Source organism: Oncorhynchus mykiss, chromosome 18 (assembly GCF_057628025.1).
Source record: "Oncorhynchus mykiss isolate SJ-2025 chromosome 18, ASM5762802v1, whole genome shotgun sequence".
Taxonomy (NCBI): domain Eukaryota; kingdom Metazoa; phylum Chordata; class Actinopteri; order Salmoniformes; family Salmonidae; genus Oncorhynchus; species Oncorhynchus mykiss.
Window position 1 is genome coordinate 65342171 of NC_143039.1, and position 19569 is coordinate 65361739.

Consider the following 19569-nt stretch of genomic DNA (forward strand, 5'->3'; position numbering starts at 1 on the left):
GACCATGCCTGCGTGTGGGTGGTGGGCTGAGAAAAAATATATATTTAAGGATGCTCTTTGGCACCTGAGACCAACCAGCCTGTTCAAAATGCACACACTTGTCTCACTGATTGGCCTTTCCTAATTTGGGAGAAAGTCTGTCCTCCTCCATGACCCGGAAACAAATAAGTGGTCAAGGAGTGTCAATTCGTTAGTAAGCAAACAAAAGACGGTCCTCCCCTCTCTAGCCTCCTTTTGGCTAGAAAGCAGAAGTGTATCTTACCCGAGTCCTTCATGGAAGTTTTTTTTATCTGCTACACCCTCTTTTTAATCGGATGTTTACTCAAAGGAGAAAAGCTATGAAACTATAAAAGGATAGTAGCATATAGTTTTTATCTATCAAATGTCTTGCACAACTAGCAAATCATTTTTTATCACTTTCTACATTTATTTTGGGATTCCACCCTGTAAATGTCCTTTGCCTGACGAGGTGTGATTTGAAGGAGTACTTTTGCACAATTTATGCATTTTTGTCCACTTTCCTTCTCCTCAACAGGCCAGAGAGGATGCAGAAGTTGCGCGAATCTAATGGCGAAAAAGGCCATTGACTTGCACAGCATAAATGGCTGCCAGTTAATTTTCAGCTCTTGAAGTTGAAGAGCTTGCGCTCAATTTGAATGCAAAATCATTGTATTTCAAATGTATAGTCTATTTAACAGGAAGGTTGATGGGCCGCAATGCTTTAGTCCTGACCCCAAAAACACAATGTTTCCACTTCAACCGAAGTCTTCGTCAGGTCAAAAGGTTTCTAACGTGGGATGATTTAACAGGAGACATCTTCATTTCCCGGTCAACATTGTGCTTTAACCCACTGACTGCTCCTAGTGGAAGGGGTTAGTTGTGTTTTGTGGTGTAGATTATCTCTCGTGCAGATGTTTGTTGGGGAAGTTTCCAGAAAGGGTTAGGTTTATGTTCGGAGTGCGTTCGGTAGACGCTGTGTGTGTAGGGGTCATAGTTTGCACTGGATCTCCCAGCTGCATGTACATTGTGTGTGTGTGTAAATAGGCAGTGGACTTTGGAGCAGCCTGGCCACTTTTCCCACATTGATATAATCTCCCAGGTCTAAACCAACACCTTAATGGAACATGTCACAAGTACACCAAATTAGTATTGAAGTGTGTATGTCCACAGACTAGTTAGTGTGTTATGATTCACAAGTCCAACCAAGCATCTGAGTTCTTAAAATATTTGGGTCCTTGGTATTCAATGTTTCATTGTGGATCCGAAAGTCTTCAAAATGTGAAAACAATTGGCTCTGGAGTTTGAAACGCAGGGCATTCTGGATGCCAAGGCTTTGGCCAGACTGATCCCTGGAGAAGGGACACCAAATTAGAACGGATTAATTTTGGTCCGTGCGTGTGCTCCTCTTTTCCATCGGCCCATCAAAAGTTAACTTCGTCTGATCTTTTTGTGCGTGGATGGAAATTGTATGGATAGGGACCGTCAGCGTACGACTGCCATTCAGAAGGCATAGGAAATACGGATACATTCAACAGACCAGTTTGGCTGTGCCTTTAACCAGAGTTTTACAGTGCAGTAATTGGTAGCAGTGAGTCTGTGCTGCTGTTGCCTGATGTCAGCGCTCCTTCCACTCTGAATCCCCGTCATCTGTTCGCTCTGCTAAGGTACCACAAGTGGAGGTTCCCTCTTCCCTGGGCATGGCATCCCTCCCTTTTCTGCACTCCCTCGCTCACTCTCTTTCTTTAGGCTCTCCTCTGCCTTTCACCTTTTCTCTCTTCTCGCTCTCGGTCCTTCTATCTCCTTTCCTTTCTGTTCCTCGCTCTTCCCCCCACTTCTCACATCTTTCCTGTCTCTTCCTTTACCTTCCTCCTCTTCCTCCCTACCTCTCCTTGCCATGCGCTCCCTCTGTCCCAATCCGTCTCATTTTTTAATTTTCAAACAAGATCATACCATTTTCTCCACATTGAGCTACCCGTCCAACAATGGAACTGCATCCCTCCCTCTGGTGCACACCCGCTGGTTTTGGGAGTGGTATTAAACATTAGTCATGCCCATAGCTTGTACACCTCTCATCTCAGAGCACAGGGTGATGGAAGGAGGCACCTACTAGCCTGCTGGCTTTTTTCAATGGGACACCTTGTCCTTTAGCCCAACCAACTGATGCTAACCGTCTTGCTTTATCTCCCTCTTTCTCTCCCATCATGCAGGAGCTGTAAGCTGCAGATCAGGAACATCCCGCCTCATATGCAGTGGGAGGTAAGTGTTAATTGGTCCGTTGGTAAAGCTTTGGTTCTCTCACTATACTGGGTCCTGTTCAATAGGAATTTATTTTTTTTAAATGCCTTGAAACAGGAAGTGCAAGTAAGCCCTTTTACTAAGTCCACTGAACAGGTTCTTTGCCACCTTTGGGTCATTTTTTAGTTTTGTATCCGCTAGTTAGTTCTTAAGAACAGAGGCTGATATTACAGGTCTCCGTTTTCTCCTGGCCATCTCATTGTGGTACGTTAATTAGGCTGCGCCCCAAATGGCCCTTTACAGTGCACTACTTTTGAAGAGTTCCATAGGGTGCCATTTAGGACACATATTTATACTGAACAAAAATATAATCGTAACACGTAAAAGTGTTGGTTTCATGAGTTGAAATAAAAGATCCCAGAAGTGTTCCATATGCACAAAGCTTATTTCTCTGAAATTGTGAGAAATCCCTGTTAGGGAGCATTTCTTTTTTGCCAAGATAATTTATTCACTTGACAGGTGTGGCATATCAAGAAGCTATTTAAACAGCAAGATCATTACAGAGATGCACCTTGTGCTGGGGACAATAGAACTCCACTCTAAAATGTGCAGTTTTGTCACAATACAATGCCACAGATGTCTGAAGTTGAGGGAGCGTGCAATTGACATGCTGACGGCAGGAATGTCCAACAGAGCTGTTAACGGATTTGAATGTTCATCGCTCTACCATAAGCTGCCGCCAACACCGTTTTAGGGAATTTGGCAGTACGTCCAGCTGGCCTCACAACCGCAGACCACGCCAGCCCAGGACCTACACATCCGTCTTCACCTGCGGGATCGTCTGCTTGGCTGGGCCTGGCTCCACAGTGGGTGGGCCTATGCCCAGTCATGTGAAATACATAGATTAGAGCCTAATGAGTTTATTTCAATTGACTGATTTTCTTACATGAACTAACTCAGTAAAATCTTTGAAGTTGTTGCATCTTGCATTTTATATTTTTGTTCAGTTTAGTCTACGGTTAGTCATTTAGCAGTCGATTTTTAAGGGGACTATTTCGGTCAGAACAACTCATTAAGGGAGTGAGCGAGTACCTTCATAAAGCAAGCATAGGACAGGCTTTAAAGCTCAAATCTGTTTCATTGCTAGAGACATGTTGGTTGTCATGGTATGTATGTAATCAATGGAGCTGTGATAGTCAGTGTTACTCCAGAGGATTGCCTTTTAGGCCAGTGACCTACTAGTGAACTGCAGCCCATGACATACCTGATAATGTCAGGAGAAAGGTCCCTACAGATGCTGTGCTGCCCTTTATATGCCATCTTCTTCTGGAAGAGACATGAATAGCCATGCAAGCATGTACAGTATTCACAAATCAACAGATCGAATGTTGATAAATTACAAATGCATGAATATCCCAAAAGTATTGGTGGGATACTATTATAAAAGCACTGTCAGTGAACATGAACTCATTGTTTTAACATATAGGATTGATTATGATTTTCATGGACAATTTTACAGTACCTCTGTCACATAGTTACACTAGACAGGGTAGAGGTACAGGGGATTTTTGAGGGGAATGCGAAGCAGATGGAAGGCTGCGACATTAAAGGGCACTTACAACAACAAAAGGAATGTACTCTGCCGGACATGGGAACAATACAGATTTGGCGTAATTTTATTACATGGCCACCACTTGCACCCCATTCATTTTCAATGTGTCGATTGGATAATATAAGATGACCTGCACTAGTGCCTTCAGAAGGGGATTTAAACTGGCCTTCAATTGTCTTGTTTGGAGAGCACACAGAAAAACATCTGACAAGCTGGCACATTCATAGTGAGTCATATCAGTTATTGACCTCTGAATCCTTGATCCTTTCTGCTTGCAATCTAAATAAGAGCAAGGGAAAGGGCATACCTAGTCAGTTGAACAACTGAAATGTCTTCGGCATTTAACCTAACCCCTCTGGAGTGGGCCTGTGTCACGGGCAAAATCTACTTTAACAAAGGGCTGTTGATGTACAAAGGCTATTCTAACTTTCAAAACTCAGTGTATAGGCTAAAGTAGGACTGATTTCTACAACAAAAAGACAACCTTTTGTGGTTGGTAGCATGTATATAGCATGCTGGCTAGCTGATGGCTTTTGGACCAGAGGGGGTTAGGGTGCAGGTTAGATTTTTCTGTCACGAATCTTGTTCTGGAGGCAGCTCTGTATATAGTGGTCACTGGCTGAGACAGCCACAAACTCAATCCGATTTTATCCTTAACCTCACTGCTAACCCAAATGCTATTCTAACCTTTAAATTAAGCCCAAAAAGCTAATTGTAGTTACCATATTTTTACAATCTATCCAATTTTGACTTGGCAGCTGGGGGGGAAATTGCTCTGTTCTGCCTCCAGGACCAGAATCATGACAATGAACTTCAACCTACGGTTGTGGTAGGGTTGGAATGGAGGGGGGGGGGGACACACCGAACAAAGTCTTTGATGTAAAGGAGACCTTGTATTTTATTAGGGAGATAACGTGTGCCTCAGCACAAAGCCATGCAGGCAGAGAACAATGGTAGCATGTTCGCTAGGCTAGCTCTAGCTTGCTTTGGGTGGGTGGGACTGCTCTGTTTCACCTACATGTGCCACGGACAGACACTCACAGAATGTGTAGCATTACTCCTGTTCCGCCCCTCCCCCAATCCAACCACCGCTTCCTGCAGGAATGCACTCCACCCTTTCCTGAATGGCCTGGATTCTCATTGGCTGGACCCTGGAGACAGACGTGGCAGCCAGTGAGCATAGAGCTGCTACTCCCCACTGGGAATGTTGTATCAGTGCTGGGAACAGCCAATGGAAGGACTTTGAGATGGCTCAGGGGCGGGTGGGAAGGGGATATGTGGGTTGGGAGAAAAAGAGGACCAGGAGGGAAGCTGATTGGTCAGAAAGGGGGGTTGAGCTCTTGTGGGTGTGACTTCCAGTAAGCCTGGGCATGATTGGATGTCCTCAGTCTGTATGCTGCGTTTGGATGCCTCGCCCTCTCATTCCCTCCCTCATGACTGCGCTTGGAAGAAGAACATTTTATCTCGTTGTAGAATTAAAATCCTGTGCTTGCCAGATTTGGGCAGGTTGCCAGATTTGGTTTGGCTCTGACATTGATTTTGGCCCTCTAATAAAAAGCAAATCAATCCCCCCAACTTTCTCTATGTACTCACAAGTGAATAAAGATCAGTTGTTCAGCTTGATAATGTGGGGAAATCAAATATCATGAACACAATTTAGGATGTTCTTTCTCCTGTTTGAGAATGTAATTGAATGGCCTTGCGTCTGAGGAAGTAGTGCTGATCTAGGATCAGGTACCTCCTGTCCATGTAATCGTATTAATTGTGATCTAAAGGTTACACTGATCCTAAATCAGCGCTCCTATTGAGATGCTTGATGCGTACAGCCCCAGGTCTCTGGTTGAGTGGTATTGATGGGCCAGTTGGTTGAATCACAGGACCAATGACACCAGGCGTTGAACAGTTTAGTTGCAAAGTTTGGTAACAATGACACCAACTGCCATTCTGTTAACTAACTTTGCATCTGCACTCTAAGTAAATGTTTTTGTAAAATTTGGGGCGGCAGGGTAGCCTAGTGGTTAGAGCGTTGGACTAGTAACCGGAAGGTTGCGAGTTCAAACCCCCGAGCTGACAAGGTACAAATCTGTCGTTCTGCCCCTGAACAGGCAGTTAACCCACTGTTCCCAGGCCGTCATTGAAAATAAGAATTTGTTCTTAACTGACTTGCCTGGTTAAATAAAGGTAAAATAAAATAAATAAATAAATAAAAATGCTCCGTGGAATTTGTTAAAGGTAGTCCTTGGTTGTATGGTTTGTTTACCTTTGCAATTGTTTTTGTTTGACACTTATTATTCTCTGCATCAATCTGTTACTGTGGACTTGCCCTTTGTGAGTTGCTTTAGGTAAAACCCTCTGGTAAATGATCATGATGGACCCATGGGCTGTCCATTGGGATGTGGTGTGTTGGAGTGAGATTGTCCCTAGACACGGATATTGGGTCACTTTATTTCCCCCCACTAATGGTTAAGATTAGGATTGGGGAATCTGACCCTAGATCTGTACCTATGGAAAAGACCAACACTATGGAAATGAACAACACCCAGCAGGTGATCACTAACGGTGGTGATTCAACATGTAGAAGTTAACTGAAATTGATGGCCGATGTTCTGGTCAGAGATGATAGGACGGCTGTCCGTTGCTTTGCTGTTTCTTGGCCACTTGTACATCAAGTTGCCTCACGCTACAGAAAACGGAGAGAGGCTCCTGCCCTATTGGCTGTTCTGGCTCGGACAAGAGCAACAGATAGCCTGGCGTTTACAGCGTTGTCAGTAAGTGAAAAGTCGCTGGATCAAATACCCCTAGCCAACAAGGTGAAAAATCTGTGCCCTTGAGCAAGGCACTTACCCTAATTTGCTCCTTGGGCGCCGTACCATTGGCTGACACTATAAAACAACACATTTCACTGCACCTATCTGGTGTATGTAACCATCTCTTATTTACTTTCTGAACTGTACTCACCAGAAAGCCAGTTTGGGCCTCTGTGATGGTGTAAAAAAGACACTAACAAAACTCTGCTCTGGTTCTAATCACTCTTTCCTGTGGTTCTGGGTCAGGTTCTGGATGGCATGTTGGCCCAATATGGCACAGTGGAGAACTGTGAGCAAGGTACGCGCACATGTAAACGCACACACAACACGTACGTGCGTACGCACGCACACACTCCTCAGCATGTCTGTTTGTCTTCTGTCTCTGCAGTGTGTGTGTGAGCGCATGTGACTAGTAGGTATTTGTTCAAGTCGGATTGTTTAGTGTATAAAGTTGTATCGCCTTGTGTGTTTTTGGGTGTTGAGTCCATGCTTTCTCTCCTTACAGTAAATACAGACACAGACACTGCAGTGGTCAACGTCAGATATGGTGCTAAGGACCAGGCTAGACAGTAAGCACACCTTTTCTTTGTCATTCTGCAAGTGCAGTCAAACTAAATGTGTATGAGTGGTTTACACTATTTCCCCACACTGCATTTGTATTGATTCCCTTTTTGTTAGTTCACCTGATTCCTCACCCTCTAAAGCAGTCACGCCTAATTAGTTGCTGATATAGGAGTAACGTGCTGGCAGAGAGATGCTAGCTCACTGCTGCCCTCTGGTGTGTGTGTGGAACGCCGGCCTTTCCTGATAAAGTGGGCGTGGCCGGTGTATGAAAATGAATATGACCCTTCAGAGCAGTTCACAGAACAGTCAGTCCTGGCCTTGTAGAGCAAGTTTTGTTCCAGCCCTGCAATAATACACCTGATTCTTGTAATGCCTTAATCAAGATCTTGTTTCAGTAGTGGTATAGAGAGAAAATAACATCTCAAACTTGCGTCAGTATCTACAGGGGTCAAGCAAGTTTCTCCTTTTCTGTGACGGAAAGCTTTCTATTATCAATGCTGTGACAGTGACTGACTGCTGTTTCTTTGTTTGATTGCCAGGGCGATGGAGAAGCTGAATGGCTTCCTGATGGAGAACTTTGCCCTGAAGGTGTCGTACATCCCCGACGAGATGGCCACCGCTGACGCCCCACCTCTGGGAGGGGGTAGGAGGGGCTTTGTCCCCCGTGGCCCTCCCCGCTCAGGTTCTCCGGGCATGGGGGCGCGCCCCAAACTGCAGTCGGAAGTTCCCTTGCGGATACTCGTCCCAACGCAATTTGTAGGAGCCATCATCGGCAAGGAGGGAGCCACCATTCGCAACATCACCAAACAGACGCACTCAAAGTAGGACTACGTCCCTGATCATGTACACAGTATACACCCAACAGTATGCTGGGGTGCGTTCCGCAGGACACAATGTTGTGCAATGTTCACATAGAAATACAGCATGTAGGTCAAACACCCCTCTTTTACATGTAGAATTAGGAATTATGTTGGCACTTTTCAATACGTTTCTATCTGCAACTTTCCACAATATTTGGCTACTGAACTTGGCCCTGATTTATGACCATATGTAAATACATTTTATGATTCCCTTGGCTTGGCAATATAAAGCTCACTCTCACATAAATAATCATACTCTATTGATTTAGGCTCAGCCTACCAATTGATGTGACTCTTAAGGCATTTCAAGTTGAAAAAGATGGACTTTAACAGTTCCACCCATCTTCAGTGAATCTGTGAGATTAAGCCAGTAGGAAGGGTGGACGCTGGGATTGAACCCCAATCTCGGTTAGGGAATAGTATGAGACCGGCTGATATCGAGACGGGCTGTGCACACTCTAGCTGTTTAGAAGGTGACAAAAACAATGCGTTTCTTCCCTTCTAAACTTGGGCTCCCGAGTGACGCAGCAGTCTAAGGCACTGCATGTCAGTGCAACAGGCGTCACTGCAGTCCCTGGTTCGAATCCAGGCTGTATCACATCCGGCCGTGATTGGGAGTCCCATAGGGCGGTGTACATTTGGCCCAGCGTCATCTGGGTTTGGCTGAAGTAGGCCGTCATTGTAAATAAGAATCTGTTAACTGACTTGCCTAGTTCCTCATCTTTCTCTTGCACCTCACCAGGATCGACATCCACAGGAAGGAGAATGCGGGAGCGGCAGAGAAGCCCATCACGGTCCACTCCACCCCAGAGGGCTGCTCCAACGCCTGCAGAACCATCATGGAGATCATGCAAAAGGAGGCCCTCGACACCAAGTTGTGAGTTCACACATGCGCATAGACACGTGACAGCCTTTTAATTACTTTGGCAATATGAAACAATCACAACTCAGTGCATTCGGAAAGTATTCAGACTCCTTAACTTTATCCACATTTTGTTTCTTTACAGTCTTATTCTAAAACTGATTTTTTTTTTTTATACAAAAAATGACTTATTCTACACGCACTACCCCATATTGACAAAGCGAAAATGGGTATTCAGACCCTTTTCTATGTGACTCTGTAAAGGCAGCAGCTACTCCTGGGGTTCACACAAAACATGAAACATGCCATTATACAGAACATTAATAGACAAGAACAGCTTGAGGACAGAACTGCATATGTGTTTTTAAAGGCACATGTAGCCTACATATCAATACGTACAAACAAACTATCTAGGTCAAATAGAGGAGAGGCGTTGTGAGGTGGTGCTTTATCTGGGGTTAATAAAACATTTCCATGCAAAAATGGCTCTATATAATACTGTACTCTGTTGAAATTGTTCTGAAAAGACCCCTGGTGGCATATCTGGTTGGGGTAAGTGTGTATCTGAGCAAGATGACAATGCAAACAATTTGGGATTTCTAAAAAGAAGTGATGCAGTCAGGCTCTCCTCAACTCTTAGCCAAGAGAGACTGACATGCATTGTGTTTATCAGCCTTATTACAATGACGAGCAAGACGTGTCGCTCTGTTCTGGGCCAGGTGTAGTGTAACTAGATCTTTCCTTGCAGCACTCTACCACACGACTGGACAAGTATCAAGATGATACAAAACCAGAGCCTTCTGAGCTTTTTGAAGTGTGGTGTTAAAAAAGCTGAGCATGTCTTTATTACAGACAGACTTCTCCCCATTTTTACAACCATTGAATCTGGGTGTTTTGACAATGACCGTTTACAATCTAAGGTAACGCCAAGTAATTTAGTCTCCTCAACTTGTTCAACAGCCACACCATTCATTACCAGATTCAGCTGAGGTCTAGAACTTAAAGTATGATTTGTACCAAATCCAATGTCTTAGTTTTAGAGATGTTCAGGACCAGTTTATTACTGGCCACCCATTACAAAACTGACCAACTCTTGTGGTTGCTGATGCATATATGGTTGAAGCACACATGGACACGCAGGCTTTGTTTATTGCCAGTAGCAGGTCAATGGTGAAAAGAGTTGAGGGCCGAGAGAGTTGCCCGGCGGTACTGTTGCGGAATATTCTAATCAATATTATAAAATCTAACAGTACAGCTCCCACAATCTTCATATTATCAATTTCTTTCAACCAATGTAATTTGTCAGTGCAGTACATGTTGAGTTCCCTTCTTTATAAGCATGCTGAAAGTCTGTTCATTTGTTTCCAGAGAAATAGCATTGCGAACTCATAAGATTCAACATCTGAGACATGAACTGAACAAGTTCCACAGACGTTTGACTAACAGAAATGGAACAATGTGTCCCTGAACAAAGGGGGGTCAAAATCAAAAGTCAGTCAGTATCTGGTTTGGCCACCAGCTGCATTAAGTACTGCAATGCATCTCCTCCTCATGGACTGCACCAGATTTACCAGTTCTTGCTGTAGATGTTACCCCACTCTACCACCAAGGAACCTGCAAGTTCCTGGACATTTCTGGGGAGAATGGCCCTAGCCCTCACCCTCTGATCCAACAGGTCCCAAATGTGCTCAATGGGAATGAGATCCGGGCTCTTCGCTGGTCATGGCAGAACACTGACATTCCTGTCTTGCAGGAAATCACACACAGAACTAGCAGTATGGCTGGTGGCATTGTCATGCTGGCGGGTCATGTCAGGATGAGCCTGCAGGAAGGGTACCACGAGGGAGGAGGATGTCTTCCCTGTAACGCACAGTGTTGAGATTGCCTGCAATGACGACAAGCTCAGTGCGATGATGCTGTGACACATCTCTCCAGACCATGATGACCATCCACCTCCAAATCGATCCTGCTCCAGAGTTCAGGCCTCGGTGTAACTCTCATTCCTTCGATAATAAACTCAAATCTGACCATCACCCCTGGTGAGACAAAACCGCAACTTGTCGGTAAAGAGCACTTTTTGCCAGTCCTGTCTGGTCCAACGACGGTGGGTTTGTGCCCATAGGCGATGTTGTTGCCAGTGATGTCTGGTGAGGACCTGCCTTACAACAGGCCTACAAGCCCTCAGTCCAGCCTCTCAGCCTATTGCGGACAGTCTGAGCACTGATGGAGGTATTGTACGTTTCTGGTGTAACTTGGGCAGTTGTTGCCATCCTGTACCTGTCCCGCAGGTGTGATGTTTGGATGTACCAATCCTGTGCATTTGTTACACGTGGTCTGCCACTGCGAGGACGATCAGCTGTCCGTCCTGTCTCCCTGTAGTGCTGTTTCAGGCGTCTCACAGGACGGACATTGCAATTTATTTCCCTGGCCATATCTGCAGTCCTCATGCTTCCTTGCAGCATGCCTAAGGCACATTCACGCAGATGAGCAGAGACCCTGGGCATCTTTTTGTTGTTTTTCAGAGTCAGTAGAAAGGCCTCTTAGTGTAGTAAGTTTTCATAACTGTAGCCTTAATTGTCTACCGTCTGTAAGCTGTTAGTGTCTTAACAACCGTTCCACAGGTGCATGTTCATTGTTTATGGTTAATTGAACAAGCATGGGAAACAGTGTTTAAACCTTACAACAAAGCTCTGTGAAGTTATTTTGATTTTCACTAATTCTTTGGAAGATGGGGTCCTGAAAAGGGGACGTTTCTTTTTTTGCTGAGTTTATTTGGTCCAAAAACATTTTTTTCTAACAGTTTGCTAAGAGCTGGCAGGAAGCTTTATAGGTCTGCTGTTAGAACAAGTAAAGGCCGCTTTACCACTCTAGGATAACTGGATTTACTTTGGCTTCCCTCCAGGCCTGAGGACAAAGACTTTCCTCTAGGCTCAGATTAAAGATATGACCGGAGTGGCTATAGTCAGTTACCATTCTCAGTAGCTTTCTGTCTCAGTTGTCAATGCCAGGAGGTTTGTTATTATTGATAATTTTTCCAACTCTCCCACACTAACTTTACAAAATTCAAACTTTCAATGATTTTCTTTCATTCTTTTTTTGATGCATGAATACGATGGCTCACTGTTCGTTGGCATTTCCTGCCTACATTTGCCCACTTTGCCAATGAAGTAATCATTAAAATAATAGGCAACATCAAATGGTGTTGTAATGAATAAGCCATCTGTTTCGATGAAAGAATGAGTTGAATTTGTCTTTTTGCACATTTCATTTAAAGTAGGCAAGTTTTTTTTCCATTATATCATTGATCTTGGCTTCATAATATTCTTATTTTTGTTTTGTTAGTTACATATCTCGATATGCAGCCAGACTTATTAGCCACTCCTTTTGCCCCTTCTCTTTCAACCATAGTCTTTCAATTCCTAGTCAATCCATGGAGCCTTATTGAGCTTTGGTGCGTCCTGTTTCCATTGATCATCCCTGATGTTTCTACAACTTGGAGTCCACCTGTGGTAAATTCAATTGATTGGACATGATTTGGAAAGACGCACACCTGTCTACATAAGGTCCCACTGTTCCCTGTGTACATCAGAGCAAAAACCAAGCCATGATGTCGAAGGAATTGTTCGTAGAGCTCCGATACAGGATTGTGTCGAAGCACAGATCTGAGAAAGGGTACCAAAAAATGTCTGCAGCTTTGAATGTCCCCAAGAGCATAGTGGCCTTCATCATTCTTAAATGGATCACTCCACCAATCAGGCCCTTATGGTAGTGTGGCCAGACGGAAGCCTCTCTTCAGTAAAAGGCACACGACAGCCTTCTAGGAGTTTGCCAAAAGGAACCTTTAGAGTCTCGCTGGTCTGATGAAACCAAGATTGAAGTCGTTGCCCTGAATGCCAAGCGTCACATCTGGAGGAAACCTGGCACCATCCCTACAGTGAAACGTGGTGGCAGCATCATGCTGTGGGGATGTTTTTCCAGTGGCAGGGACTGTGAGGCTTGTCAGGGCCGAGGGAAAGATGAACAGTGCAAAGTATAGAGAGCCTTGATGAAAATCTGCTCCAGAGCTCTCAGGACCTCAGACTGGGGGATAAGTTCACCTTCCAACAGGAAAGGACCCTAAGCACACAGCCAAGACAATGCAGGAGTGGCTTCGGGACAAGTCTCAATGTTCTTGAGTGGCCCAGCCAGAGCCCGGACTTGAACCCAATCGAACATCTCTGGAGAGACCTGAAAATAGCTGTGCAGCAACGCTCACATCCAACCCTACAGAGCATGAGGCTCTGCAGAGAAGAATGGGAGAAACTCCCCAAATACAGGTGTGCCAAGAAGACTAATCGCTGCCAAAGGTGCTTCAATAATGTACTGAGTAAAGGGTCTGAATACTTATGTAAATGCACCAGAGGGAAAATAACTCCCTTGGCCTCCATTTGGCAAATCTGACCATAATTCTATCCTCATTCCTGCTTACAAGCAAAAATTAAAGCAGGAAGCACCACTGACTGACTAGATCAATAAAAAAAGTGGTCAGATGAAGCAGATTCTAAGCTAAAGGACTTTTTTTTTTTTTTTTTGCTAGCACAGACGAATATGTTCCGGGGTTCCTCCAATGGCATTGAGTACACCACATCAGTCATTGGCTTCATCAATAAGTGCATCGATGACGTCGTCCCCACAGTGACCGTACATACATACCCCAACAAGAAACCATGGATCACAGGCAGCGTCCGTGCTGAGCTAAAGGCTAGAGCTGCCGCTTTCAAGGTGTGGAACTTTAACCTGGGAATTTATAAGAAATGCTGCTATGCCCGCCGGACCATCAAACAGGCAAAGCGTGAATGAATACTGGACTAAGATTGAGTCGTACTACACCGGCTCTGACGCTCGTCGGATGTGGCAGGGCCTGCAAACCATTAGACAACAAAGGGAGGCACAGCTGAGAGCTCCTCAGTGACATGAGCCTACTGGACGAGCTAAACTACTTATACTCGCTTCAAGGCAAATAACACAAACATGCATGTGAGCACAAGCCGTACCGGAAGACTGGGATCACGCTCTCCGCAGCCAATGGAAGACCTTTTAAACAAGTCAACATTCGCAAGGCCCAGAGGGACGTGTACTGCGAGCATGTGCTGACCAACTAGCAAGTGTTCACTGACATGTTCAACCTCTCCCTGTCCGAGTCTGTAATACCAACCTATTTTAAGCAGACCACCGTAGTGCCCAAGAACACCAAGGTAACCTGCCTAAATGACTACCGACCCGTAGCACTCACGTCTGTAGCCATTAAGTGCTTTGAAAGGCTGGTCATGGCTCACATCAACACCATCATCCCAAAAACCCTAGACCCACCCCAATTTGCATACCGCCCCCACAGATCCACAGATGCGGTCCACACTGCCCTTTCCCACCTGGACAGAAGGAACACCTATGTGAGAATGCTATTCATTGACTACAGCGCAGCATTCAACACCATAGTGCCCTCAAAGCTCATCAATAAGCTAAGGGTCCTGGGACTACACGCCTCCCTCTGCAACTGGATCCTGGACTTCCTGATGGGCCGCACCCAGGTGGTAAGAGTAGGTAACACATCCGCCACGCTGATCCTCAACAGTCCATAACTAGGATAGTTGGAGTCTAGCAATTTTCAGGGCCTTCCTGATACCGCCTGGTATAGAGGTCCTGGATGGCAGGACCTCCTGTACTTCCTCGTCACTCATGGCTGCACGACTCCAACACCATTACATTTGCAGTTGAGACAGCAGTGGTAGGCCTGCTCACTGACAACCCCTCCCTCAACATGATGAAGACTAAGGAGATGATTGGGGACTACAGGAAAAAGAGGACCGAGCACACCCCCATTCTCATCGACTGGGAGTGGAGTAGGTTGAGAGCTTCAAGTTCCTTGGTGTTCACATCACCAACAAACGTGGTCCAAACACACCAAGACAGTGGTGAAGCGGGCATGACAAAACGTATTCCCCCTCAGGAGACTGAAGATTTGGCATGGGTCCTGAGATCCTTAAAAGGTTCTACAGCTGCAACATCGAGAGCATACTGATTGGTTGCATCACTGCCTGGTATGGCAACTGCTCGGCCTCTGACCACAAGGCACTACAGAGGGTAGTGCGTACGGCCCAGTACATCACTGGGGCCAAGCTTCCTGCCATCCAGGACCTCTATACCAGGCGGTATCTGGAAGGCCCTGAAAATTGCTAGACTCCAGCTATCCTAGTTATGGACTGTTTTCTCTGCAACCACACGGCAAGCAGTCCCGAAGTGCCAAGTCTAGGTCCCAAGAGGCTTCTAAACAGCTTCTACCCCCAAGCCAGAAGACTCTAGAACATCTAGTCAAATTGCTACCCAAAACTATTCACACTGCCCCCCCCCCCCCCCCCCCCCCACACCACTGCCACTCTCTGCTGTCATCTATGCATAGTCACTTTAATTAACTCTACATACATACTACCTCGACTAACCGGTGCCCCCGCACATTGACTCTTTACCGGCACGACTCTACAATGTAGAATGTTTTTACTGCTTCAGATCACGTTAGGCTGCGTTTAATTACATTTTATGCCGGTTTGATCATGGTGTAAGGTCTGCAGTTTTCGGTTTGGCTATTTGTTTCAAGTGTCAGTCTAGAAATAAATCTCTTTGCCAAAATTAATCTCATGTCTTATTTGACTAGTTCTGAAATATTTGTTTGCCTACATTTTACTCCCTCTGTTTAATGGTACACACATTAATTTTGGTTGCCTGGTGTGAAGTTTGTTCTATAGAAAGTATTTCACTCTTTGTGCTACAAAGTATTTGACTCTAGCTAGGAAATTAGAGGGAGATATTTCGGCAAGGCCATTTTCTGCCTGACGAAATCCCCCTCCCCCCGTTCTATGTTGGGACTGCAGGGCCTGGCACACTTCATAATAATTTTGGTAACTCATGTTGACCAGTACTGTGTGTGCCACAAAGTATTTGACTCTAGCCACAAAATGAAGGATATTAGAAGGTGGTGGAGGATTTCAGCGGGGGGGGGGGTCTTCGGCACAACACCGGCAATGATTTTGGGCAATTCATTTTGGCCCGCTACCATTGCGCTGCACTGCACTACAAGTCACAGCAAGCACTGCCAACCTGTTGCACACCAATGGGCATTGCGTTGCCACACACAACCCTCTTCCCAGACACACACGAGCCAGCCAGAGCACTAACTGACTCTTCTACCGGACCAAATGTTTAAACGTGTTGTAGGCTAAATGTCCATGACGAGGTTCTGTGCCAAAGGGTCACTACTGTAGCATGCAGAAAATGCAGCCAGAACAATTTCACATTGGTTGCCGACACTTTGAAAGATTTAGGATTCACATGCGAGTTTAAATTACTACTAAAGGACAATAGGACACATAAGCGAGTATAAGTTAGTCAACAGTCATATACTTTATGAAATTACAGCCTGATTTGCTCGCATCGGCAACTTCAATTGCGCTGCTTTCGTGTGTCCGGTTTCTAGCATGCAGTGGAGGTAAGGTGTACAGATACATGCCACAGTCCTTGCTAGGCTATTAAAATGTTGCTGCCTGGATTCAGTTTTTACAGCTTGAAGATGAATAAGCAAAGAACTAGACCTGCAACAAAACACCGCAAAGGAGAAACCTGTTACATATTACAGCCGCATATTATAGCCTGGCTACTACAGTAGGCTGGCTACTCAACTACAATATATATTGAGTGCACTATACAGCAATTTTGCATTCATTATTTATTTAGCAAGCTAAAAATACGTAGTGGGGGTGTGACCAACTTTTCCCCCCTCATTGTTTTTCGGTGGCTACAGGAAGGGATGCAGATGTCAATTGGGTTGCTAGTAAGACATCTGAATCACTTTGCTATCTACAGTAGCTATGCTGACCCTGAATGACTTATCCAGAGTTAGCAGTGGTCGATCAAGTGGGAGAGCTAGCAAGTTCCCATTCAGTTGTCAAACCGTGGGACAATTTGCATGCATTGCCAGGGAAGCTACAGTAGGACGGGGAAGGTTAATGCCAGGACTACGTTTTTGGCTACAAGGTCCAAGCTGCTTGATAAGGACTCCATGAGAGGGCTAGCTACTGCCTTCATTCTATGCCATTTTGACTACGCAAGTACTTCCTGGTTTGGGGGTTTATCTAAGCTGAAGCTCCAGATACAGCTGCGTTCAGGAACTCAACTGGCTGCCCGAGGCCAGGGTGTCCCAGATTAGACTGGGTTTGGTTTACAGAATTATTTATGGTTCCGCGCCCAGATATCTGATTACTTCCCCATGTTAGCGATGCACACAATCACAGCACCAGATCAGGTGTTGCTGATATGTGCTTATACAGGTTCAGGAGTAATGCTGGGAAAGGTACTTTCTTGTATACTGGAACCTCAGAGTGGAATGAGTTGCCTCTGCCCATAAATGTCCTCTTTGGGCAGCTTTAAAAACACCTGTTCTGAGGGAGAAAGACTACCTTTTCATTGTTTGATCAATAGGACTGAAGTTCCCAAATGTAAGAGGACTTGTGATATTGTGGTTTTTGGCGACTGTGTTCTAATCTAAAGTCACGATTGGCTGTGGCCTACCAGTCTACATAGACTCCGGTCCTGGACAAGACGGATGGTTTTATTTACTGCAGTGTCTATTCATTGTCTAACCGCAGGGCTACTTTCCCTCTATTGCTATGGAATTTTCACAAATGCCTTGCTCTGTCATTCCCAAACATTCGATGAATTTATGAAAATGTGAAAATGACGATTTGCTCACTTGTCAGAATGTTAACCAAGTAAATGATCAGATTTGAATAAGATTTCATGTTGCTAAAACGTCAGTTCCACTTAATTATTCTTCGACTTGAACAATTGACTCCTGTTGTCTTTCTCTCGCTCTCCCTCTCCTCTCTATCAACAGTACTGAGGAGATTCCACTGAAGATTCTGGCTCACAACAACTTTGTGGGCCGACTGATCGGGAAGGAAGGACGTAACCTAAAAAAAATTGAAGTGGACACAGAGACCAAGATCACCATCTCCCCGTAAGAAGACCACACGTCCCAGAATCAGAATTTCTAATTTCTCTGACTACTGAAATAATAATGGCGTGTTTAGCATGTACTATAACATGACACGGTGCCCACAAACTGTTAGGGCCTACATAAAACTGTCCCAACAGCAGAGCTTTCTTTTCAGCACCATGGAGGGAATCCTTACCACCGCTACACCTGGCTATCAGCGGAGCCTTGTCTGGCAGCGAAACAGTTCATTCAGCCTCATTTACTGCATATATATATACACATATCCATATCTCCAAGGAGTCAGACACCATAATTTAAGCAAGTCTGCCATATCAGCTATGATATATATATATATCTCTATATCATAGCTGATATGGCAGACTTGCTTAAATTATGGTGTCTGACTCCTTGGAGATATGTAACGCCATAAAACTGCATTCTCCTTTAATAACGAATGCTGACATGAGTTGACTTTTGAACCATACACAAACATTACATTTGTTCAGTAAATTATGATTATTATCATTAACACTTTTGTAGGCTATAAGCAAGTGCAAGCAAACGAGCTGCGATGGACACAGACAGAAATTCAGGTGTTCGTTCAGATAAGGCCTCCATCTTGCTGAATTTAACTTTACCTAGCTTACTGTTTTAAGTATTTTATTAGGCCTATGTGGTCAGAAGGACAATACAATCACAAGGATCCACTTTTATAGACAGCGCATTGTACAAAACAAATAACCCTAGCAATATCAACTGGAATTACATGGGTCTATTACTGAACTCACTGGCAAACATGGTTACAGACCCAACAACATTATAGTATTCCCCCCTCGTTTAGAAAAGCACATGAGCTTTTTATAATACACAAAGAAATATATAATTCCAACATTGACAAATAAATGAGATATACTAATGAGACCTATAACAATTGTGATGGACAAAGTATGGCATTAGGGAACGATGAGTGGATAAGAGGCAAGTTGTAATTTTGATGACACTGAGCAAGCTAAGGACTACAATAAGCCTATGCCTATTTGTTCAGCACCTTTTGAAATGGACAGCGACAATTCAGAACATGGGGTGTTCTTACAATATTCTACCTGTACACATTCAGAAAATAATAAATAATGGGGGTATGTAAGTAGACAAAGCTTTTACAATTGTAAACTAAGACATTTCTGTAAAACTGGCCAAGGCTATATGTGCACCACCAAGTCAAAACCGTGTTGGCTAAGTTCTGAGGTGGAGAGGACCAAATTCTTAGGGTGAGACACATGGACTACTAACAGCTTACTACACACCATTCTTAGTGTTACGTATACTGTAGCTAAGAAAGTATCTCCCTGGCATTACGTAATTTATGCGGCAACATACAAGACCACTTTTTGGACTCACCGTTGTGCAGTGCGCAGCAGTCTGTGTGTGTGGGGGGGTTGAATCATGATTTCGGTGTTCTTCAGGTTGGAAAGTCAGACCTCTAGAACGAGACCCGAGTTCCCACTTGGAATTCTGTGTTCAATGATCGTTCAAAATGTATTTTCCCAGTCGGAGCTGCTACCCCGCCCAGGGGGAACATTACCAAATCCAATGCACTGTATTTT

The 19569-nt window shown here is 44.7% G+C and overlaps 1 protein-coding gene across 3 annotated transcripts in view; it reads left to right on the forward strand.

Moving 5' to 3' along the window:
* Positions 1-19569, forward strand: part of LOC110496587 (insulin-like growth factor 2 mRNA-binding protein 3) — a 35670-nt gene that overhangs the window by 8038 nt on the left and 8063 nt on the right. For all 3 annotated transcript variants that reach the window (XM_036953345.2, XM_036953343.2, XM_036953344.2), the window contains exons 3-8: positions 2208-2256; positions 6901-6952; positions 7160-7223; positions 7758-8039; positions 8821-8955; positions 17864-17986. In XM_036953345.2, coding sequence (XP_036809240.1) covers positions 2245-2256; positions 6901-6952; positions 7160-7223; positions 7758-8039; positions 8821-8955; positions 17864-17986 — 668 coding nt within the window. In that variant the 5' untranslated portion in view covers positions 2208-2244. The remainder of the gene's footprint in view (positions 1-2207; positions 2257-6900; positions 6953-7159; positions 7224-7757; positions 8040-8820; positions 8956-17863; positions 17987-19569) is intronic.